The sequence below is a fragment of the Opisthorchis viverrini genome (genome assembly GCF_000715545.1).
Source record: "Opisthorchis viverrini unplaced genomic scaffold opera_v5_302, whole genome shotgun sequence".
Classification (NCBI taxonomy): Eukaryota; Metazoa; Platyhelminthes; class Trematoda; order Opisthorchiida; family Opisthorchiidae; genus Opisthorchis; species Opisthorchis viverrini.
Genome location: NW_008751962.1, coordinates 320,810 through 346,035, shown reverse-complemented (window position 1 = coordinate 346,035; position 25,226 = coordinate 320,810). Strand labels below are relative to the sequence as shown.

The 25,226-nt window shown below is 43.0% G+C and overlaps 1 protein-coding gene across 1 annotated transcript in view; it reads right to left on the bottom strand.

Moving 5' to 3' along the window:
* Positions 1–24,700: 24,700 nt before the first annotated feature.
* The window catches only part of T265_09780 (hypothetical protein), a gene marked incomplete at both ends in the record, with an annotated part of 37,706 nt that continues 37,180 nt past the window's right edge, over positions 24,701–25,226 (bottom strand). The window contains one exon of the mRNA XM_009175954.1: positions 24,701–25,097. Coding sequence (XP_009174218.1) covers positions 24,701–25,097 — 397 coding nt within the window. The remainder of the gene's footprint in view (positions 25,098–25,226) is intronic.

Genomic DNA, 25,226 nt, shown 5'->3' with positions numbered 1-25,226 from the left:
AGTTGCATTCGGTTGTTTTACTTAACAAAATCAATAAATTGTAAGTGGTCCTGCCAAAAGGTTTGGATTGCGTTATTGCTCTTCCAGATAAGGGATCAATAGTTCACATTGTCAAACTGTCACATAACGTGACCATGGCAATTCAGCATTTTAAGGAGTAATATAGCTGTGCACTATACATCCTCCCAGTTTCTTATAGATCGCAGGAAGCACTGAATGGTCTGCACACCTCGAAATCAAGAATGTATTTCAAACACCTGGCGCATTCTCTCAAGGGCGTACTGAAGTGACGACCAGACTGAATTGCGTTGAGTACGTTGAATTAGGATATTTTTCCGGATAATATCTTTCAGGGATACCTTCAGCCATCGCCGTTGTTCCTATGGCATTCTAGCAGTGATCCAGTGCCATTTTAATTGTCGTGCACATTTTATTCACTGATAAATTATGAGGTAACAAAGCACAGAAGAAATTTCCCAAAGAGTTCCGTCATAAAACTAAAAAACAATTCCCAGAAATTTACACAATATGTGTTATTACCCGTAGACAAAAGCAGGCTTTTCCAAAGATAGTATTTGTAGTATCGTTTATGACCTGATTTATGATGCATTATTCATACATGCATGCATTATTCATGCATTCTTAGGATTGGGGCCAGCAACTAATTTGAGAGAGAACCCGGGTAGGTTGCCAAAACTGTACTCCGAATCTTATCCACTGTGTTTTTTCCACATTGAATTTTTCTAACCAGGCTGATAACACTTTGACAGCTCACGACCGGTTTCGCCCTTCTTGGGGCTCATCAGGTAGGCGCATTCCCCGAGTTTCCATCAACCTTATGTTCTACTTGAACCCAAATTGGACTGTTTTCGAGAGACACACTCATTTGTAAATCAATTTGGTTTTCACGGGAGACTCAACTGAATCTCTAGTTATGATATCCTACAAGAAGGGTGAAACCGGTCGTGGGCTATCGAAGAGTTTTCAGCAAACTAGTGCGTAGTTTCCTTCATGAAAATGTACTGAGATCTCTCGAATATCGTACCAACTGAATCGTGAGGCGACCTGTGTGCAGCACTTTCAGTTGTAGAATATCACAAACGAGAGATTCAGTTGAGTCTCTCGTGAAAACCAAACTGATTTGCAAATAAGTGAGCTTATCCGCTGTGCTTTCAGCGGAAATATCAGGGTTCCTCTTGATTACTTTTTAGACCTTAAAAGCTTTGAGGTTACCTCGCAGCCAGGACGACAGATGAGTTCATATACAACAGAAAATTTCTTATACAGAGCCTATTATGGTGTCAAAACGACTTTTGTCAATTCGAACATTTTGAATTCAATAGAAAGCACACGGAATTAGGCCAGGTTGAAACTGGGAATGTGCAGTCGTCTTTCAGAGTCGACGACGCTTGTCGATGATCAGCTTCGAAGGGTTACTTTTCGACGTACCAGCCAGAAGACCGCAGGTGCGAGCTTCCCTGCTGCAGTTACGTCAGATGCGCACTCCTGTTGGGTGTATGCCGCCTTGACCTTTCAAATGGCGAAATCCTCACTGAAAACTGCACAACTTCTTCACGATGAATTGTTGTGACAATTCTGCATGTTGTAAAAGCCAGGATGGACAGTCGCTATGAATGGTATTCACTAGATTCAATGGTGGAACTCAAGCTTTTGTTTGTTTTTGTTTTGAACAATACGAAGCTTACATCGATCATTCAAGCTGCTTGGTGTACCCATGGCATCTCCATTCGGTAACCTGCTCATTTGGCCTGATGAGGCTTTTGTATCAAAAGCGAAACGTTGTCAAATAAACAAACTACCCTTTGTTTACCAAGTCCTTCTGAAGTCGATACCTAGCATTCACAATCTTGACTTTGTGACATATGTAGAACCTGTACCTCAATTTTTATTCATTATTATGGGGCATCACAGGCCCCAGATTTTGCTGTCCTAGCCTCAGGGATAGTCATCATGAGCCGAAAATTCCAGTTTGATCAGTTATCCTATTAGCTATCTGAGTTAGTTTGTTTCTCTGAGCTAAAGTCTGAAAAAGTGAAGTTGAATTTAGTCCGTTCATATTTGCTAACAGTGTGAGATTTTGCAATGTCTTAAAGGAGATTTCTTCCTTTAAGTGAAGCCAATCTATGTTCAGTGCCTATAGCAGTAAGTCTCTCACCAATCCCAGGGGAGATTTGAACCCTAGACCCCGGCTATTAGTTGAGGACTATGGTATTGAGTCACAGGAGGCTAGCAGCAATTTGGCACTGGTCCTTCAAATAGGGAATTCAGTGATGCCACGTGGTGAATGGCTCCTCGAATGAGCGGAATACGGATCTTCTCTAGATAAGCCCCACCAAAAAATTAACCCCCGCCATCCAAAAAAGATTAGAAAAAAAAGAATATGAAATGTGTACTTTTGAAGAGGGTGAAATTGGGACATGTCATTATTAATTTGTACGAAAAAGTCCGTTTTTCGGCACCTTTGCCTCCAAACAAACTCACATAAGTAGCTGTCCACGAAAGATCGGTGTGTGCCGCATTTGCGTTTATTCGATGGTTTGTGTGTGAGCTCCAGTCGTTGGATCCACAAAGTTTTCGGTATGATTAATCGTTTCATGAGTATAATTCATGTCAATCATCGTTTCAACTCCATCCTAGACCACTCCAGCCAAGTTCCCTTTCGAAGACCAATTTCTTGCCGGCACTATCGGGCATCACACCTCCATCTGTCAGAAACAGTTGAAAGTGTCATTTTGTGGCCATTATTGCATAAACGTTGCTGATGGATCACTCCGTGGCTTTGCAAAAAAGGTATTGCCGTCCCCTTGTCATGAACGAGAGTTGAAAGCGTCACAAAGTTCATTTAAGGCTTTACGTCCGAAAGGAGAAAATTTTTGCACACAATGAACCTAGAAGCGGATAAGGAATTGTTTTCATCAAAAATAGGTCGAGATTGTGTGCGTACATTCAATTGGAGCTGGCAAAAGGTGGCGGGGCTTAACTTATCCCGCATTCACTTTTTGCATTGGTGGCAGAGCTTATCTGAAAAGATCCCAGAATACTTCTAGTTTCAGCTCGTGTTATCAATAAACCAGCCATAAGACCAAGTTTAAACACATTTTACGGGCGGAATATTTCGATGGACAAAAGTAAATAGGAAAAACGATCAATTTTTGCCATCTAAGTCAGATTAGGGAAGGACAACCTTCTTGATTGATAAGTCTGACGACGGGAATGAAGCAATTTCTATGGTGTTGCGACTCAAACACTCTCGAATTCTTGTTGATTCACCTCCCTGGTGAAACTGAGTTGTCTACCTATCTCTTCCATCTTCGACATTTCTAATTCTCCTCAGCCACCCCCACGAACCACAACTCGTAAATTTTTCATGACGATCTAGTATGACGCAATTCGTCTGTTCGCCGTCAAAAATTTCCTATGAGAACCGCACTTAGTTATAAGTTGCAAACAGACGTCGCCTAACATTCTCCACGCCAGGGACCTCAAAATTATTTATGTGATTAGTACGCAGCAGATCAATAGACGACAAATAATCTGAGAAAATGTAACAGAACAGTTTGATCACTTCAATGTGCTTCGAGTGATAACCTCTTGGAAGACCACCACATGAGTTGTTGTAAAAATAGACCTCCGCTAATTTCAGTTTCCTCCACGAAGGAGACCGCTCCATTAATACTAGTTGTTTATACGTTCAGTTGGTACCAGTTTCTTGATAAACCTGACCTAAGTTGAAACCAGATGACGGTTGTTAATCCGTCTGTCCTGTTTACCAGTTTACTAAATTGTCAGCTCATTCAGCATACTTGTAAAAATTACTCAGTTGTATTTCGAAATGCATGATTATGTGTGTGAATCATCGTGAGCCACGCAATATCCGTTTGAATTTTGGCAATACGTTTTCAACCACGGGAGTCCTGCGGAGGTAAAAGACCGGATTTACCTTGAAAAGGCAATCATTATCATCATCATCGTCACCGTCATCATCATCATCATCCCCAACATCAACAGCATCATCATCTTCATCTTCATCCTCATCAACCACATCAACCTCATCATCAGCATTCTCATCAACATTATTCTCCGCCTCATCATCATCATCATCATCATCATCATCATCATCATCATCATCATCATCATTATCATTATCATCATCATCGTCACCGTCATCATCATCATCATCCCCAACATCAACAGCATCATCATCTTCATCTTCATCCTCATCAACGGCATCAACCTCATCACCATCATCATCTTCATCTTCATCCTCATCAACCACATCAACCTCATCATCATCATTCTCATCAACATTATTCTCCGCCTCATCATCATCATCATCATCATCATCATCATCATCATCATCATCATCATCATCATCATCATCATCATTCTCATTGGCAGCAGCAGTAAAATTTGCATACTTACCGCACAGTGTCCATAACTGCCACAGTTTCGTTCACCGATGATTTGAGTTGGTGTGGTAGGTAGCCACGCATTAGAGGCGGGAGCTGATAAACTGGTACGTGAATACAGCACTATCAGCGGACTGTTAAGTGGGGGAATGTAAGGTGAGCTATGCAGTAGAGGCAATAGTTTGGGTGAACGAGCGCCACTGAGGGCGTTACTGGATGATGTCCAACAGTGTCTCCAATCATTAGTACGTCCCGTCCCGGGGTCCCCATCCGGAGAGACGGAATTCATCAGTACATTCGGGTTTTCTGGTAAAGGCCTTCATACTTCTCTGCTAAGTCATTTTTAGATCTTTCCTGGTGCGTTTCCATTCTTAATGTGCTTGTGTGAAAAGAATCCTTCGAGGAATTCTGTTGATTGGCATATGGAACACGTGTTCAAGCCAGCGCAACCAATGGAATGTGGCCAGTTCTCGGCGAGTTGTTTTTTCGTATTTGGGCGTTAGTGATCCAATCTTCCCACCAGACTGGGACAAGTCTCCGAAGACATTGATGTTGGTCAGGTTTCTGATCCGTGTAGCAATACGCAGTGCAGCATTGCACCCTTGATGTGTATGCTAATGTTATGCCCATACTATAGGTGCTTCAGTTTCACGAAAACTGCTCTGGCCTTCCCAATACGGATATAAATATCATCTTTCGCGGGACCACCAGGAATGATACAGCTGCCCAGCAGACAAATTTGTCTACTACCTTAGTTGGCCAATATTCAAGTCTGAGACTATGGTTTTAGTTCAGTCGGTCTTGTAACGGCGCTTTGCAGATGTGAAGCGCATGCGAACCATAACGCAGAATTATTCAGATTATTTAATGTTGTCTACATTACAATAGCGCCAGATCCAAGTATTCTCATACTCAAGTTTGATCTTCAAACTTGTTTTGGCGACTTCTTTCATATTCAATGCCTTTCATGTTGGCTAAACCTACTGTGAGGTAGAAATTTCACCAGGTAAAGGTTTGATTCACCTTAGATGAACGGCGCATGCAAACTCCAACTGTCTGCGTCCTCTATTCTGTCGTAATCAGTAACGGAATACTCTGAACTCCGAAGACACTTTACACCGATTATATAATTCATCACTGAATTTCACCTTGTAATGTTTAACATGGAGGCCTTGCCTTGAAAAAAGGTAACTGTGAGATTTTAATGTCCCATCCCGTGTCCGGCGGTAACCACAGTTAATTTTAGCGCTTTCGTTCGCAATCCTAACTGATATTGGAAACCTAAGTAGGAACTGCACCTGCTCTCCTATTGGCAGTTTATGACAGTATGTTGATTATGAACCCACTTTATCGTAAGTAGTTCAAGTGGAATTCACACTTGCAGGTGTCGATATCTTGTGTGTGACTTCTGATTCAGCTACGTACACCGCCGTTTCATACTATATTTCAGCATTTGGTGGTGTCGAAAATATTCCTGCCCAAACGTCGTGATATCCACGTTTAATTTACGCTACTGAATAATTTCTGAGTAGCACGGTGTTAATATTTCTACGACTAGAGGGCCATCAGCTCCACACGATACTATGGGGACCACACTTGTTTCTGGTGCAGTCGGCTTTTTAACGTAGATCTCTAGTAATTGTATTTAGTGCTTGATGTCACGTGCATGTGGGCCATTCGATCACCGATTTCAATGTACATCGATTTCCTCTTTCTTTCTGTATGGTACTGACAGACTTTTTTTCACTTATCTCGACGCACAACTGAAGCGACATGTGCTTTTTGGGCCGGATCAACTACAGCGCTTGTCAGTGGCGCAGTGCCAGGCAAGTTTGATTCCTTAGACTACATCAATCGTCTGCGTCACTTCAGGCTAACAATGCACTTGAAAAAACAGCCGTTTGTAATGGATCGAAAAGTGAAAGAGTAGAAAACAATGCCGTTAGTGACATTTATCACCAATGTGCCTTAGCATGAACGAAGTCATCTGTTGATGGAGAGAGTGATTTCATGCCCAAGTTGAATATCGCCACTTTCTCGGAGGGTATTAATCCATCCAGAGAAATGATATTCCTTTTAAATGGCCAACGACATCAATTACCCTAATAACGTGACAACAGCAAATTAAGTTTCTTAACCAAACACTACATCTGAAGGTTCTCTAACATGTGCTGACATCGACTCAAGCATGTAACTTCATCTTTACCTAGTAGTCAACACACTGGACCGCAATGGGAATATTTGGACTCTTCAGACAGAGCTTTTCTCCCATTGACCCAGAACTTTTCCGCCGAATACTCAATGGAGTAAAACTTCATCTAATTCTTTGTTCACTCTCAGCTATAACTCTAGTATGCCAGGTTGAGTTTTGATATGCTCATGTATCACGCTCACTGCTTTGTACTTGGAGCCAAGCACTGACACCAGGGTGTAGGCTCAAGGCTTCATTTTTCAATCACCTCAATGGATTATGTTCTCATTCTTACTTCAAACTTATTATTGGAGTTTTTCGGGTCTTTGTGCTAACAGAATAAGAGGACAGAGGACATATTCGAAGTGCATTGAAATACCCCTCAATCAGAAAGCATGTCAAGCACATCGAATGCCCTAACCTGATCTCATTCTCCGACACGCTCTCACACAATTTCCAAGATGAAGATAGCGATTCAGTCGACGAGCGAACATGTTAGGTAAGTGGACCAAACTCAATGAAATAAACAAAGGAGTGAACCAGCTTCAGTGGAACGAAACCTGAATATCACAGGTTCACCAGGACAGAGCACAACTGATTTTTCCCATTTTGGTGTTCATCAGGTAGGCCGAGGTCACGAAGTCTTTTCGTACATGAATAGAAAATGAGATCCCCGGTCATTGGCTTGTTCGAGGTGATGAACCGTTTGCAATCAAATTGCCCAGCTCAGCGAAAAGGCCAGCGACCATCTACCCTACCTGAGCTACCAACATTTTCCTCCACAGAAAATAAGATCCACTTTGAGAAGAAAACTTATCTAGAGACCAGAAGGGTGTAACTGAGTGGTTCAAGTCAATAGCTCTTTCAACTGTATTTGCTGAACACAAGCAGGTTCAAATTTCATTTGGAACCATGTTAAATGAATCCAATTATTTTTTCTAAATACGGCACTACTGATTTAACTTCAGTAGACTGAATAGCATCCAAACTGAAACGAAACACAGCCAGTTGGAAAATGTTACGTTAGGTCCTCTGTTAACGCCATTTCAGTTTTTAACTAAATTCCCATTGACATAGAATGGCGAGCAGTCTCAAGACGTTCTGAAGAATTGAGGACTCATTTGGGAGAAACAAATTAAATCTGCGGGCCCAAACCCAGTTTAGGGAGATTGCAATACCTAATCCAGGTAGCCGGGACCATACATGTCATAATCAAACTATTTGACCGCGATTTACCATGATGAAAAAGGTTTCCACTAATTGGTCCTGCAGAAGAAGCAAGTTTGGTGTCCGTATTAAACATCAAGTAATTCAAAGCAGCCCATAAAGTGAAGTTATCCACACTACACAGATAAATATACCCCAAGGTGGAGTTCATTGCGGCATCCCTCAGCAATTCAAGGATCCCAATGAGTGACACACCAGGACTGTCGTAACTCACATCGCTGGGAAACGTACGTTAACAAATTCTTTTTTTATTTTTCATTCCACTTACTATTGAACTATAGATATTACATTTTAATGGCATGAAATCAATTTATACAAGTGTTCTATCAGATGTACGCAAAGTTTGTCTTACTAAAGTGCATACAATCACTGATCAAAATGCACCATCAGGCTGCCATTGGTTTGCTCTGCCTAGGTATACTTTGTTAAGCACCATCTCTGAATTAAATTTATCACTGATTGTTCTTATTCAACTCGTGTCAGCTTTTGTGTGTTAAAAAAGTAGAAAGCATCAAAGTCTACTTATTTCGCTAAATGAGTAATATGTGACCAAGCAGTAACACTCTAGCAGACCTGATAATCCTACTACGAGACCCCCTAGAAGGTAAGCGATTCATTGTAAAGAATGGGTATCCCATTTACTACACAGAATGCTCTTTTTGGCTCTCCAGTCTACTCACATCTTTCGAGCTGTCCATTTTCAGATGTCTTAGTCAAACTGCGAGCTTTCGGCAAACCAAAACGGATAATCCAAAAGAGACTGTCATCTTAGTGTTGTGTGCTTTTTCGAGAGGAGAATGTTCGATGGATAGATCATATTTTTTCTAGTTTCATCATTATCCTAATCGTCATCACCGATATCAACTCCGCTGTAGACAGCAAAAGACTAGCGATGTATATCCATGTCTGTTTGATATGGATCCACAGAGAGAGAAGCCTTAGTACACAGTGAGCTGTAGGCAAACGGCGTGTTATCAAGGTAAAAACCACGGAAGATGTGTTGGAATCTTTTAACGCATTCAAATCGACCCATCAGAATAATGAATTGGAGTAAGGCACCATCAAGTGGATCAGCAGAAATTATTTATTTGTTTAACGCCTAGCCCATCATAACTCTTTCTGGCAGGTAAACCTTAACTAGACATTCCAGCCGGAATAAAACAGTGTACTAGTGAGAGGAAGAGGGCCCTCGCTGCGAATACATTTATTATAAAATGCCAACTGGCCAGTTACAGACTGCTGGACAGGGAAGCTAAACTCTCACTTGCATCTTATTTACAAAAACTGCACAGACAGCTTCTCTTGAAAGCGTGTTCCTGAACTTTCCTGGATATTCACTGACTGTTGCTTAAATGCAAGCAAGTGCTACAAAGCGACTCCACAAATTCCGCAACAGATCTCTCTTTTCAAGAGACGCTAAGCGAATTTACAAGAAGAAAACATACTACTCACATGCCTCCCTCATCAGTAGCGTCACCGTTACACTAGTATTGTATTCAGCCAATATGGCGCAAACAAAAATGGCTGAACCACTTTGACGAGGAACCATACAGAGGACCTCATTTATGACGGTTTACTGAATGATGTGATGCGGTTAGTACGCGGAAATAAGTCACTCCAGCGCTTGGTTCTTGTGATCTGTAGGTTTCCGTCATACCCATGAGCCAGGATATCACCTGGCCGGTTTTAAGAGGTGAGCTTAAGCTTCGCTGCGCCGATCAAAGAGTGAGTTCCTTACCTGGTTTGCATGAGGGGTTTCTAGTTCTCAGACCACTTGTGCGCCAAATACCACTGTGAGTGATTTCTTCAACCGACAAGTGTGTTGTGTGCCTTTAGGGACGATCATCTGTCCGAATGTGCACGTCAATTCGGCTAATGAAAACGTGTTTCTTTGCTCAGCACTCCAGCAGTGCCGCGAATGTCATATACAATGTACTGTCACTGTTGTAGACCACAGTCTCCTTAATGCCTTCTTATTACCACGAACCCCGGTCTGGATAGCCGATTGATTGCCTGGTGCCCTTCGCCAAAGCAGAAAGAGTCAATGGACGTAGGAACCGGCTGATTTATTAATCACTGTCGCGCACAAGCGGGTAAAAAAAGTGATACTAAGAACACAACTCATCTGTCAAGGATGAGTGAAGAACATCTAATGCAGTCTGTCCGAATGAAAAACGGTTATTCCATTGGCTGTTATGTGGTCCCGTTACGTTCGGAGCTGGTTCTTCTAATATTCACTAAGGTGTCCAATACATTCACAGGAAATTTGACTAAACCAAATGAATGAAAGGATCGCGAGATTGTTAAATGCATGATGTAAGCGGTCAGTGCAGGTTATCCAAGCAAAGATATCAAAGTTTAGTTAGAAAAACCCATTTCAAAAAATCGGCTCGATTACAAACTATCGTGATTGTCTTTTCAACNCTAAACCAAATGAATGAAAGGATCGCGAGATTGTTAAATGCATGATGTAAGCGGTCAGTGCAGGTTATCCAAGCAAAGATATCAAAGTTTAGTTAGAAAAACCCATTTCAAAAAATCGGCCCGATTACAACCTATCGTGACTGTCTTTTCAACAAGCCACACTCGTAGAAAGTAACGTGACCAGCGCTTGTAATTTACGTTTGTTTTGAAGGGACCACAGTATCTGATGTCGTTCCAACTGAGCGTCATGTCTTTCATGACTGTGAATCCTGTTGAACGTCATTATAGAGGAAGAACCAGATGAGACTCGAATGCAAATGAGTAATTCAACTCACTTTTCTAATGTTCTACGCTTCCAATTCGCTATCCATCTAGTCTCAAGCGTAACTTGTGACGTGCTACAGACAACCACCGCACTGATAAGCAGTGTGGTTCCCACTGACCAGCTTACTTCCTGTTGCTTACAAACCTTCAGTGGGTATAATATGCATATCTAACAACCGACAATATAAAAGACAACACTGAAGTGTCCGGATACAGCAAGCATCGACCGCAGCCTGTTAACATCTTGCTTCTAGACCAGATGTCCGCAGACGTTGGAGCTTTCTTCCTCTTGTTGTCGACCCGAGACAAACAACCCGATAATTGTGAGCACTATCAGTTAGAATTGCCTTAAATTCATCGCCAGAAATGCTCCAAACGACACATTCCCCTAGTATTTTCTGTTCGTATACCGGAAGTAAAATAAATTACTTGCGGTTGGTACACAACATCCCACTTCGGGCGGCTTAATTTGCGGGTTTGAGGGAAACTTTTCACCGGTCGTCTGGAAACGGACCTTATGACCGTTAGAATCTGGTACATTTTGAAAGGTAAGAGTATTAACAGCGGTTCGCGGAACCTCCTGCCGAAGACGCCAAACTGTCCAGGGCTGTTATTCATTTTCATGTTGGGAATGTTTGGGAATGTAGGTAGCTCGGGTGCGCTGGTTGGTTGTTGGTCTGTTCACCGAGCCTGCACTGACGATGTTACCTCGATTGGTGATGAGACGTTTGCAACCCAGCTGTCAGTTTCATGTGCCGGGATGATGAGGACACTTGAAGCGAGGAAGGCAGTTCTTCGTGAATTCGTTCTCCCTTCCAGAGCGCAAATGTCGAACTTCTCATGGTTATTTTTACATGTTCCCAACCAAATCGAACATTGTTTTGTACCCTGACTCCATTTCTTTCAGCCTCCTGGTCCCGCTAATCTACGCTGACATGAAGGCTGTGGAAACCACCAGAAAAGTGATGAATATGAATGACTGCTTTTTTTAGGAATTCTGTGGGCATTATTTTACTGTCCACTTCCTTGTTTAATCAAGTTTTCCTGTGTTGTTCAACTTGCCATCGTTTGAGCACCAACCATGTGTTGAGTGTTAACTATTCCCTTCAACATTTTCGTGTTTTATTGTCTTAGTTTATCCAAACGGTTTTCAGCCACAACATACTTTTAGGGCTGCCACTAGGGCGTTTTTTCCCTTACTCTCTCTATAGCCAGGGTGTGGATCCAATTCATCAATCTACTACTGTTGATGGCCATTGATCCCGTTTCTTGTCAATCGTGTTGACCATCAGGCTCTGCAACATTCAAAAACAAGATATGTTTAGTGACTGAACTCGCATGGTGGGTTTCAAAAAAAGTCGTTTAACAAAACAGAAACCTTTCCAATACAGTTGTCTGTGTAACACACATCTCCGGGGGCATATGTCAATTCTACGGGATGCTGGNAACCGCATCTGCAGTTCCCACAAGTGTTGCGGTTTTTTCTAACGACTGTGAAGCATTTGAGCATTTCTTCCGGTAGGTAGGTAACACTGTGAATTCTGTAAAACTCTTTTTATGAATTAAAAAACTTTAGAAATTTTCAATCTTTCTATCTTTATGATCGATTAGGACGTTTTCTTCCTCTTCGCTGTTCAACTTTAAACCATAATGGCAATGCAGTTTCCTTACCTATACGTGTAACTCGCATCATCGCATGTTTGTTCTTTACTCGCTCTCGACAGATGGGTTGTACTCTTAGTATCTCGCCTTTGACGGCTTGTACCCGGCAGTGATCAATAGATCAGCTGATCTGCACGTTCATTGATTTTTCTGGTTTGGCCAAGCGCACCAGGTGGTCATGCAGCTTTCCAGACCGGGGTTCACGGTAATTAGAAGGCAGTAAGGAAATGTGGTCCGCAACAAGTTGGCGACGGAACCATTGGAAATCGAAATACACTGTGGTCCATAACAGTATAAAAGAGAAGCGTTCGCCCTGTTGGTTGCAAAAGCAGTGAATCAATCGGCTGTTTAACGGATAACCCAGTCAAAGGCTGGGAAATCGTGAGAAGTCGTGCTAAAATCAAGTCACGACACTGGAACTGCTATCATTGCAAACCAACCGGTTCTACTTTGCAAAAGGTAGTGACATCTTGCAGGACGTAATTAGTAAAAGGGTCGAGAATCATTTCTAGAGTACTCTTCGCGTATTCGATGTTTAGAAGTCATCAACTGATTGTTGTATAAAGTGGAGCCTCATGCACTTGCCGATGAAGGACTTACGAGTCGGTATTTTTGCTCGAGAAATATTGTAACAATATTGCAACAATAGGTTTTTTGAAGTACTCTTTAACGAAGCTCCAGGTTCGCAGCGTGCCTGAAAGCGCACCGGAGAGAAATTTGCTCGTAGCAGACGAGAAACAATTCCTTAATTTGAGGTTGTTTTCGGAGTTGTGATAATAAACTTGTGGGAACTGCTCATCGATTTCTCCAAGTCTTTGGATATGATGGACTACCGACGTCTTTGAAAGTAAAATGTCGGCTAGTAATCGTACTGAGCACTCAGCCAGGTTAATATGAGATTAACATGAGATGCGCTCTGCCTAAGATTGCAAACAAGGATGAAACAGCTGTACGGTGCTTGCCTGTTTTTCAACGTAGACTGGCTTCACTGACAGGATTAAATCTCCACCGAATATGATCAAATCCTTTCACATTGCCATGAAGCAATAAGCAGCTCGGAGGAAGGATGACTTCAGTGTATTGTGAAACTTCCTTCTGAGCAGAAGTCACGCGGAGTGTCAATCAATACGGGACATGTGATGCGGTATTCCACTATTAAAGGATGAGTGGCGCTCTGTCCTCTCTTAGTAAGAGCTAAGCACACTGTTGATCAGCCACTCTTGGCTAAACGGCTAGGTGGTCAACCATTGGTCAGACGGTCGTGGGTTGGAAATTCTCTGAGTTTCGTGAGTTGCGCACCGCTTATGATTCTCGGCTTTTCAACACAGGCTGGCTACACTGAAAGGATAAAATCTAAACTGAGTATGAAGGTAGCTTTCAGGTAATTGGCTTCAGGAGTCTATAGTGTAGTCTACAGGGTTCTGCTCATTTCGGACAGCAGTAGTGAGCAAACAAGAAAAAAGCCTCCCAGGATTATATATTCTTGTTGAGATTAGTAAGAGCTGTTTTTTGGTTTTTCGTTGTTCGTCGGGATTGGCTGCGGGTGTACTGGTGGATACTACTAATGGGGCATGCAAGTAGTATGTTTCTCGTAAATCCGCTTCACGTCTGTTGGAAAGTGAGATCTATTACGGAATTGGTGGAGTCGCATTTGCTTGCATTTGAGCAACAGTCAATGAATATACAGGAAAGTTTAGGAAGCCGCGTTCAAGGAGAAGATTCATGATGCATATGAGAGTTTTGCTCCCCTGTCCAATAGTCTGTAACTGTTCAGTTGGTGTTTCTCTGATAAACAACTCCGCAGCGAAGGCCTTCTTTCTTTTGCGGACAGTCTACTGATTTCTGAAGAATAATTTTTTCCAATGGTTTGTCACTCGTTGATCCTGAAAATAGTAGTTTCGGGGACTGGGAAGAATTACTTTGTTAGAAAAAGGGTTGTACATTTATTGTGTATCCCGTGAATCTACCAAATCCATCTTAGAAAATGAGCAATAACTGCTGACGATACGAAGAAACCTTCTTTAAAGAAAGAACACAAGTTAACTTCCTACTGAGTAAGGGTCGCAAAAGTTGTCCAATTGCAAACAGTGGTTCCTGAAAACTCTTGGGGGGCAAGGACCGGCCTACTGAGTAAGGGTCGCAAAAGTTGTCCAATTGCAAACAGTGGTTGCTGAAAACTCTTCGACAGCCAACGACCGGTTTCTCTTTCTTGGAGTTGCTCATCAGGTAGGCACAGTCCCCGAAAAACATACACGTATGATTCAGCTGAATCCCAGGTGAGCCTCTCGTCAAGACCCAGTTGATACGGAAATGTGTGTATTTGTCGAAATCTGTCCAATGCGGGCTCAGGTAGAACATAAAATCGAAGGGAGGTCGGGGCTGCGCCTACCTGATGACTCCCAAGAAGGACGAAACCTGTCGTGGGTTGTCAACGAGCTTCCAGCAACCGTATGAGTAATGTATTACATCCATGCAGCCTAGTGTGATTTCTTGAATGTCGTATCAGTGGAAACATGAGGCGGCATGGTGCAGCCTGGTGCTTACGAACACCATAGACGAGAGGTATATCCTAGTTTCAGGCGAGTCTCCCGTCAACACCAAATTGATATGCAAATCGGTGCGTTTGTCGAAATGGTTGATTGTTCTTTCATATTCGAAGCTGCAGTGTGGTTTCGCATTACTCCAAATTAGTTTACGATTATCTTTACAATACTAAAGTTGAAATAATACGACCATGGAGAACCCGTTGATAAACAACGGTAAGACTATCTGTCATCCTATTCGGCTGTTCTACGGAACGCCACTTTGGCGAAAGTGTTTCGCCCACTGAAACACGCACCCAGTGAACATGATCCTCCTCTATGTCAGTTCGGGTAGAATTCAGCTTCGCCCACTTGACAAGTTGAACGAGAAAACAAATGAGGCGTGCAAATTGTTCATCTGACTTATGGGCGGATTGGATGAGTTTGCCGCTTCTTGTCCATACATTGTGGTCAGGGTTCACTGGAACGGAACCGTTTATTGATTCTCGGTTGACTGCACCTGGCACACGAAGCGAACTCGGACGCACCATTCAGCCGCATCGGTAGGGAGAGGAGTGGCCACCGTTAGCTAGAAAATGAAAGTGATAAAACAGGATGAATTCCCCGGTTTATTTGGGCTCAGCGGATTTCCAAACGTGAAGTTTCGTTGCCGACGAGCGGACCTAGATTTTATCTCCATATATTCGTTTCACAATGTGAGCAAATGAGGCTTTTTTCCCCGAGTGACACTGGCCAGCTATGAAATCCCTACATTCTTAATTTTGTTCTGGTAACACTGATCATTTCGGGCAAAAACAAACATCTACCTTGGTAGTTGCATTCTTATCAGGTGCTAGTGGTTGGGAGATTTTGTAGAATACATACTCGTAAAAAAAACATTCAGCTGTAGCAACCTTTCGGTCACTAACTGCTATGCCACCTGAAGGAAACACGAGAGCTGGGATACTGCCATCTGCTCTTTGGGGGACCAAGTGGTTAGAGAGCGAATTTAATGAACCTGAAGGTTTGTGGTTTGAACCCGACCTCTGCCTCTCGACTTCACCTGTCTAGGCTTGGGCAACCTGACAGTTTCCCTGCCCTCGTGCTTCCTTTAGGTGGCATGGCAGCTAGGCNAGAGTGTTACAGCTGAACGATTTCGAGAATACATACTCACATAAGTCTCGTTTAAACAATCGTCCTCCTGTCCTCGCACAATCATTCTCGTGAGTCCACACACACTGGACTCGAGTTTCGCTCTTATTAGAGCACATCAGCAGTATCTTTGTGCTATCTATTGTATACACAGTTGCAAAAAAGTCAGAGGATGGAGGACCGGTTAATTAATTCACACCTTTGGTTTAAAGCATATGCCTAGTTTAGTGATGGGACAACGTTCTCATAGTGATTCTTAGTCAAGCCTCATTATTGATACTAACTTGAACTCATTATGATTTCCCCGCCTACTCCGCCCATGTACTTTTGATCTTATTATTGCACTGCTGATGATGGCCATAGTACAAATCAGAAGGTATATGCACTAATAAAGGTTTTTAGTATGGTTGCCAATGGTGAGATGCCACACGTATAAAAATAAATACAATGCAAAATGGGTGCAAGTCAGAAGAGGGACTTATCGTCTGTTTGAGCCATCTCATCTGCCTTAGGATGTCAAGCCTAATTAGGTAACCCCTAGATCCATAGGAGATTAGAGATAAAAGGGGTGATCCATTCGGGTCACGTTGTATGGTGCAAGGAGTACTGTTATTAGTGCACTGTTGATGATGGCCATCATACGAATTCAGAAGGTATATGCACTAATAAAGGTTTTTAGTATAGTTGACAATGGTAAGATGCCACACGCATAAAAATAAATACAAATCAAAACGGAAGCAAGTCAAAAGAGGAACTTATCGTCTGTGAGAGTTCCTTGGTGAAAGTCCGGACGGCGGGAACGTGTTTTCTCCGCAGCATGGCTGCTACACGTGTTCCATAATTGACCGTGGACTTGTGGAAAGTGGTTGACCTCCTGCTCCCTGCGCGCGCGTGTGTGTGCTGACTGCGTTTGGTTTTCCTATATGTAGGTCCGTTTGCGTGTACGTGGGCGCGTCAGTGGGCGCAATGAGTAGTTGCTGCGCCCACTAGATGGTACAGACAATCGACGTCTGATGAGTCACCTTAATGTGGCGTGGTTTGTGGGTATCAAAAAAGACAAGTCTCGTGATCCAGTGAGCGACTGTGAGCTGAACAGTCAAGTGTGTGGGTGGCGGGGTAGCTACAATCTCCAATCGTTTTGCTTATATGTACCCGCTGTTCACTTTCCCACAAAGGGGGCACTTGTGTTTAGCATGTCTGTGTATTTGTGAGCTACTGACCTACTTACCCATGCGCATTCGTTCCCGCCTGCCGATTCTGCCTAGATTTGTTTTCCGTGTGATCGCACATGAACTTTACCACTAGGTCGACCGACAAAATATCAAACTCCTCAAAAAGGGGCCAAGAACTTCTGGCAATTCCGCTCCTCAACAGGGGACGCGCTTTTTCTCAAAAATCAAGATAAGTGAAAGCCAATGAGAAGTAAACTGACCTGAATGTGTGCACAGCTTTACTAGTTATCTCGGCTGAACATTGCTGATACTGCGCCTAGTAAGAATTGCAACTGAAGTTCACGCAGTGCGACAATTTCATTATATGTTCCTTGAAATGTGAAGTCAGTCAGAAGTAAAAATGCTTCAGGGTATTGTGAGCTCCACGAAACGTCAGTTTTTCGCTAGTGATCCAGTTTAATGGCGCAGATTCTCAGGCGGTTCCTCAGATCAAAGAAATCTGTGTGAGCTTGGTCGGAGAGCGTAAACGCTATGGTACCGTCGAAGAGTAATGAAGCCGACAGTTCACTGATTTTACTCATCGTAAACTCGGTAACAGTTTGGATTATTTGGACTTCGAGAGTCCCTATAAGCCTAACGGAACCATGCAATTCTGAACTACTATCAAGCAGGGACACATAGTTGCAGAGGTTCATGATCCAAAATGTGACCTGATCGCTGTGTAACATGAAGGCGAATCGTCTCTAAAACCGTCGACCGAGTATCGACTGAAAGCACTCTACAGGAGTTATGGAAGGCTTGCGCCAAACTGACAGGAATTTATCACTGAAAGCAATTCGAGCAATAAGAATCTCGAAATTCTCCCACGGTTTATCGCGCTCATTTTTTGTGAACTGAACGTCAATTTCATAATTCTACAAACTTCTGGTTTTGTTTACGATGTCACTCATCACCTGCTTAATAAATCTTCTTTTATTACGCTGGTTATTAGTGAATCTGGCCGTAGCAGTGCTGGTCCCAAGATTGTGTCCACGCGCAATAAAATTAAAACAGCGAAATACACTCAGTTGCATACCAATTTGGGTTTGACGGGAAACCCATCTAAAACTCAGATGTATCTTTCGTTAATGTTGTCTTTAAGCAACTGAATGTGTTGCAGCAGGCCGCCTAGTCTTTAATTTGATAAGAAATTTGGGATATCGCGATGCACTATATGGACGTAATACATCAAGCATAAGGTTACTGGAAACTCTTCGAGAGACCGGTTTCCTCTTCTTTGGAGCTCATGAATTGGGTGCAGTCTCAAAGTTATGAGTGTATTTCGCTAATTTCGCGAAATTCGGGTTGAAGCAGAGGGTAAGGCTAACGGAAACGCGGTGACTGCGCCTATAGGCCTATGAGCCTCACGAACTGTGACACCGGTCATAGGCTGTCGGAGAGTTTTCAGCAACCTTATGAGTAGTGTACTCCGTCTATGTAAGATTAATACAGTTTGCATGTAAACAGCCTTGATGTTCATTCTCATACTAAAATGTACATTAAAGTGATGTTGCAGGGCATTCAAGATCCCAGACTCTTTGTAGTAAGATTGTGAGAGTCTATCTGTACTCGGCATTCGTCCAAAAACACCATGGTGAGATTGATCGGATTCGCTGAACGTCTTCGACTACTGCACAGTGTTTAGCTGACTGCAAGTGTAAGGATCTGCTAGGAAGAAATTGTTTCTTATGTGTAAGCGTCTGACGTGACATTGTCTTTGAAAACATCTAACCATTGACAATGTGTCCACTACCCACTGATGATCTCTACTCGATCGGTGGAGAAACAGCCGCAGGGGAATTGTCAGGGTTAGGGAAGGCGATCCTCGACCACCTAATCGACCGTCGCTTACGACCTTTGGTAAAGAAATCCAACATCTGCTTTGTCATACAATAAACAGTTTCTACCTAGCTACACAATATCAGGCGACGGTTCGACCTAATAGCGTAAACTAGGTGTTTAGACCGTTTCGGGAAGAACTCATTTTGACAAATAGGAATGTTGTCCAGTACAATGATTTCGGCATAATCTTCGCCGGAAAAACGAAGAGCACTTCTTGTAAACTATCATCTTCCTCTATCTGTACTCGGCATTCTTCCAAAAACACCATGGTGAGATTGATCGGATTCGCTGAACGTCTTCGACTACTGCACAGTGTTTAGCTGACTGCAAGTGTAAGGATCTGCTAGGAAGAAATTGTTTCTTATGTGTAAGCGTCTGACGTGACATTGTCTTTGAAAACATCTAACCATTGACAATGTGTCCACTGCCCACTGATGATCTCTACTCGATCGGTGGAGAAACAGCCGCAAGGGAATTGTCAGGGTTAGGGAAGGCGATCCTCGACCACCTAATCGACCGTCGCTTACGACCTTTGGTAAAGAAATCCAACATCTGCTTTGTCATACAATAAACAGTTTCTACCTAGCTACACAATATCAGGCGACGGTTCGACCTAATAGCGTAAACTAGGTGTTTAGACCGTTTCGGGAAGAACTCATTTTGACAAATAGGAATGTTGTCCAGTACAATGATTTCGGCATAATCTTCGCCGGAAAAACGAAGAGCACTTCTTGTAAACTATCATCTTCCGCAGTAATACTCAATGCTTTTTAAAAAAGTAATCTGCTCACGCTAGTCCTGGGCGAATTCACATTTGGCCGCAAGACTTATTTTTTCCGCCGTTGTCCCTTTAACTCCTTGACCGCGAATGTTCTGTTGATTACTTTCTTGTGTACAGAACACGGGAACGAGATCCTGAATGGTTGTTTTGCTCAGCAGCCGGATTGTTACAAGTACTGTTGGACTTTTAAGCACTATATATATATACGATGTAAATTCGGCACAAAGAGCTGATGGGGCGCCAGGTGAAATATGACTGAGATAGAAGTACAGTGCCCTTCTTGCTCATCGAATGAAGAAATCTTGTGTTTTTTTAACAAAAATCTAACGCAATTTTTTGCAATCATCAACAATAAGTTTTCACAAGTTCCACGACAATATTTCACTACATCCCGCCAGCCTTTTGATCTTTGCATTCATAGATGGGAAAGACACCAGCCTGGAAATTCACGTTGGTATAGCCAGAAAAAAATAAACGTTTTCTTTATCTCGCTTGGTTTAAGCTTCCTCCGTATAACACACTACTCATAAGATTGCTGAAGACTTGTCGACAGCCCCGTGAAGGTTTCACTTGGCTTGATTCTCACTAGACTGTTGGATCTCTTGCAGAATGGAACCCGAAATTCGGGTGATAAATATCACACAGCAAAGATTCTGGTGAATCACTCGCTGACTAGCGAAGTTTACGAACGAATGTGTTCCCTTGGTTGCCTGAGATTTGGGTGTAATTGCACAATAAGCCTGAGGGAAACTCGGGAACCGTATCTACCTGCTGAGCCCTAACAGGGCAAAACCGGTAGTGTTCTGCCGAACAGCTCTGAAGAACCTCACGAGTCATGCGGTATGTAAAAGTAGTGTAATGCAGCATCTGGATTACCGTACTAGCTGGAACATGGGTCGGCTTCTGAATAGGTTATTCATTTGAAATGTATCTCCGGGGAGAGCTTCAGTTCAGTCCTCTTTGAACATAACCATAGGAAGTGTTCTCAAAAAAGCTGATTTTGACCTGGTAGATAATCAGTCTACCTTGGATATCATACTAGAACTATGACCTAACCTTCACAGTATAAATGACGGGACCATTTCATTTAGTCTTTAGAGCTGTTTACTATTTTGGAGCACCCTTAAACAAAATTTCGGTGGACTCTACACTGTACTGAACATTCACACAAGCAGGGTCACAGTTGGCGCGCTAAGGACCAATCATTGTTCAACACGCCTGAACGCCTGACACTCCTACCATTAATGTTAGAAACCTATGAACGGAGTGCGGTGCAAATTTATCAAGTGAAGAGCCTCTAACTTGAAGTGAGCCCCGGGAAGCCTCGAAATTTCGTGTGCCTATCTTTCGGTTCTCCTTAAATTTACCCACCATTTCGCGCAAGTTGCATGTTTAAACGACATTACTCGCGTGCATCCAGATGCCACTGAGTGAAGCTGCTAGTAGTATCCGCTTGCGCTTTGCGTAGAGATTATATGAGTTCGTGCAGGTCGATATCACAGCCTCAGCCCCCACAGGCCTTATGGGGTTCCCACTGATTTGGGTTGCTGGATTATCACTTCAGTTGTACTATTTGGTAGTGCATATTGGTTTGGAGCTGTGAGTTGATGCATCCTATCTCATTCTGACTGCATACATTTCATGTATCCATTCGAAGAAAAATCGGAACATTCCAGAGTGTCGATGTTCGTTGGCTTGCTCGCTGAGCTGGGCAATTTGATTGCAAACGCTTCATCACCAATCGAGGTGACATCGTCAATGCGTTATTGGGGAACGTAGTCATATGTAGCGGTGGTTGTGCGTAGAGTAGAGTGGTGTAGAGAGTAGAGTAGAGTAGTGTGTTAATATACGTGCAGGTAGCCGGAGATGACGTTGACCGCGATTAGTGGTTCGGTCGGGCGGTTCTATTGGTTGTCCTGTTATCCCGTATTCTCAATCGCCGATGCTCCCGTGACCCTCGCATCCCTCGCCGTCGTAGTCTGGTCGATGTTGGAGTGACCTTGTCCTTCCGAATTTCGGCTTGTGACCTTTTTTGATTTGACTCTGAGGAGTTCCTTGTTTCTTTGTTTGTGAATCCAATATTCGGTCCTCCTTGGGTGTTCCGGTTGAAATGTTGGACTTTTGCACGCAGAGGTGCGTAAATTGGGTCCAGTTCAATGCGCCGGTTGATCGAATCTGCCGTGGAATGCCATGCTCAAAGGTTAAGGGGGCATCGGCGAATGAGGACACGGGATAACAGAACAACCAGTAGAACCGCCCGACCGAACAACTAATCGCAGTCAAAGGTCATCCCTGGCTACCAGCACGTATATTAACACACACGTATCACCACTCAACGCACAACCACTGCTATACAAGATTACGTTCCCCAATAACGCATTGACGATGTCACCTCGATTGGTGATGAAACGTTTGTAATGAAATCGCCCAGCTCAGCGAACAAGCCAACGACCATCTACGCTACCTGAGCTACCGACATTTTCCTCTATAGGATTCCGGATAGTTATTGCTGCAACCGTGATAGATCTGACTTTCCTAGCTGAGCGATGGCTAGAACTAACTAGCCCTATACGTGTCTTCTCACGGATGGTGCGGACCAACACATGTCTTTTTGTGTCTGTTCACTGTGGAGCTCATTGCTCCGTTGTACCCACCTGAGTCCACAATTATAGGACAGAAGGTTTCCATGTAGATAGTTTTAAAACGGTCCTCTTCGCTTCACCCTTCAGCCTTATTTCTACCGATTTGCACCCAGCACAAGATACTCAGGCGGATGCAAAGGGAGCAAATGTGATACCACGTATTGCGCCCGGCGTAGTCCGAGAGGATAAACCAACCTGAAAACGGATGCCGACTGGCCATCTGCGGACACCCTACATTTTGCGTTATAAATCTTATCCATTTTGAAATTTTACTCTAAAAAACCCACAAATCATTTAGTAAAAATGACCCCTTTCTTTTCACAAAGAAAACTACTCATAAGGTTGCTGAAATTTCTTCGACAGCCCACGACCGGTTTCGCGCAGTCCCTGAGTTTCCGTCAACCTTATGTTCTACTTGAACCCATATTGGCCTGCTTTCGAGAAATATACTCATTTGCAAACCAATTTGGTATTCACGACAGACTCAACCGAATCTCTCGTTTATGATATTCTACAACTGAATGTGCTGCACACAGGCCGCCTCATGTTTCAGTTGGCATTATGTTCGAGATATCGAAGCATATTTTCATAAAGGAAACTACTCACAGGGTTGCTGAAAACTCTTCAACAGCCAACGATCGGTTTCGCCCTTCTTGGAGTTCACTAGGCAGGCGCAGTCCACGAGTTTCCGCCAATCCACTTAGCCTGTTTTCAAGAGATACACTCGTCTGCAAATCACTTTGGTCTTCACGAGAGACCCAACTGACCTCTCGGCCTGTGTGAAGAATATCATAAAAGAGAGATTCAGTTGAGTCTCGTGAAAACCAAAATGATTTGCGAATGAGCGTATGAGCCCTTTCTTATTTCATCCTATAGTCTTTAGGCGAACGGTCATTTTTGCTCCACTTTCAGATGACTCTAATCACTGTAGAAAAATCTCTTGTGAATACTCTTCTCATGAGGCATCAAAGTTTCTAATTAATGGGAAGGCTACTCGTAAAACATGAGTAGTGGGCAGTGGTTTCCACGCTTTCTACGGAAGGGAAAAATTCACTTTTTAATGGATTTTTTGAGAACTTCTGGCTGGAATATGAAACTTTTTACCTCAGTGAGAGTGGTTGAGTCACTCACGCAACAGAAGACTCTCATTTCGGAAATATTCTTTCAAATTTGTGGTTCTCATGAAGACCCTGTGGTGACAAATTGCGAAAGACTTTGGTCGTTATAAGTCGTGCTCTAGTAAACATACTTTGCAATATAGGTCGGCCCTTTCGTCACCGGGATTTCTGTGCAAGAACTGCCAGAAAGTGTCGGCCCAGATGAAACACTGCACCGCATGTGAAGTGAGTCTTCAAAGCGTCTTTTAAAATATTCATGCAGGGCTCATGTCGTAACTGCACATGGAAGCGGCAGGACAGGACAGGACAGCGGCAACGGACCTGCTAAAAGTCTTGTCATTTTGACGTATTACAAGAGAGCAAAGGAATACTAAGGACGGCAGTCAGTCGCAGAACGGAGCACGTGAAAGGTTGATTACGTGACTAAGCGGTATACGAGATGATCACCAAGCGATGAGTCATGCGCATTTGAAGGTGTTGCAACAGCTCACAACAGCAGATTGTCCAACTGTGTGCGAATTGAACTCAAGAGACCGTACTGATTGAACCGCAATGACTAAAGAGCAAGTTACAAAACCAGGAAAAGTGCTTTGTGGTTGACTTATGTTGATCTGCTTCCAAACACGATTTAAGTAGTGTTTTACCCAAAAAAATTATGGTTGAAATTCTGTACGAACAGAACTACTGTTTAATTGGGTTATGGATTGAAACATCTGGAGAACCATCCCTTTTTCGCTGGGTTAGCTTCATTAAAAGTACGATGAGCCTTTTTCAGTTACCTCCAGGAAACCTGAGCACAGAACCCTTGGGATTTTTACACAGAACAACTATTTACTTAGGTTTCGGACTGAACTATTTGGAAGTCATCTTCATAAGGAAAGCTACTCAAAAGGTTGTTGAAAACTCTTCAACAGCTCACGACCGGTTTCGCCCTTCTTAGGGCAAATTTGTGAGTAGTCTCCTTCATGAAAATATACTGCGATATCTCGAATATCGTGCCAACTGAATCATGAGGCGGCCTGTGTGCAGCACATTCAGTTGTAGAATATCATAAACGAGAGATTCAGTTGAGCATATTTCAGGAAATCTTTTTCTTTGATGGGTAGCAACGAAAAGACAACCATACACATTTGATTACTATATTTTTTTTATAAAAAAATACATTCGAATATAATCAGTAGTATATATGAGTGGTGATTTTAAACCCGTTGGATGAAACTGTCCTTGGAAAATACGGAGGTTGCGGACTCCGATAAGTCGGTTCTGCGGAGTTACAATAATCACATGGGGGACTTTGTGGGAGTTGTTGACACGAGTAATTTGATTGTGGGCTAGGTGCGTAGTTAACATCCAGTCCAGCTTGCAGCGATGGCCGGAACCTTGGCTGAAAACTGCTAGTTGCATCATAAGCACCAATAGGTTGCGTTGGTAACCTCAGATGGTATTGCTGAGTTCCAGTTGGGCCCGGTAGATCAATATGAGAGTCATGTGGTATTTCTGGCCTGTAGTGAATTGCATCTGATCTATACTCGAGCCCTTTTGGACACCAGTGACCAAGTCGATAGTCGTACCTGAAAAAAAGACGTTGGGAGAAAGTTAACATTCATGGTTTCAGGATCATAACTGTCCCGTATTCTAATGGAGCGAAAATCAAATATGTATGAATACTCTTTGGGCTGAATTACACGCACATGTTGTTC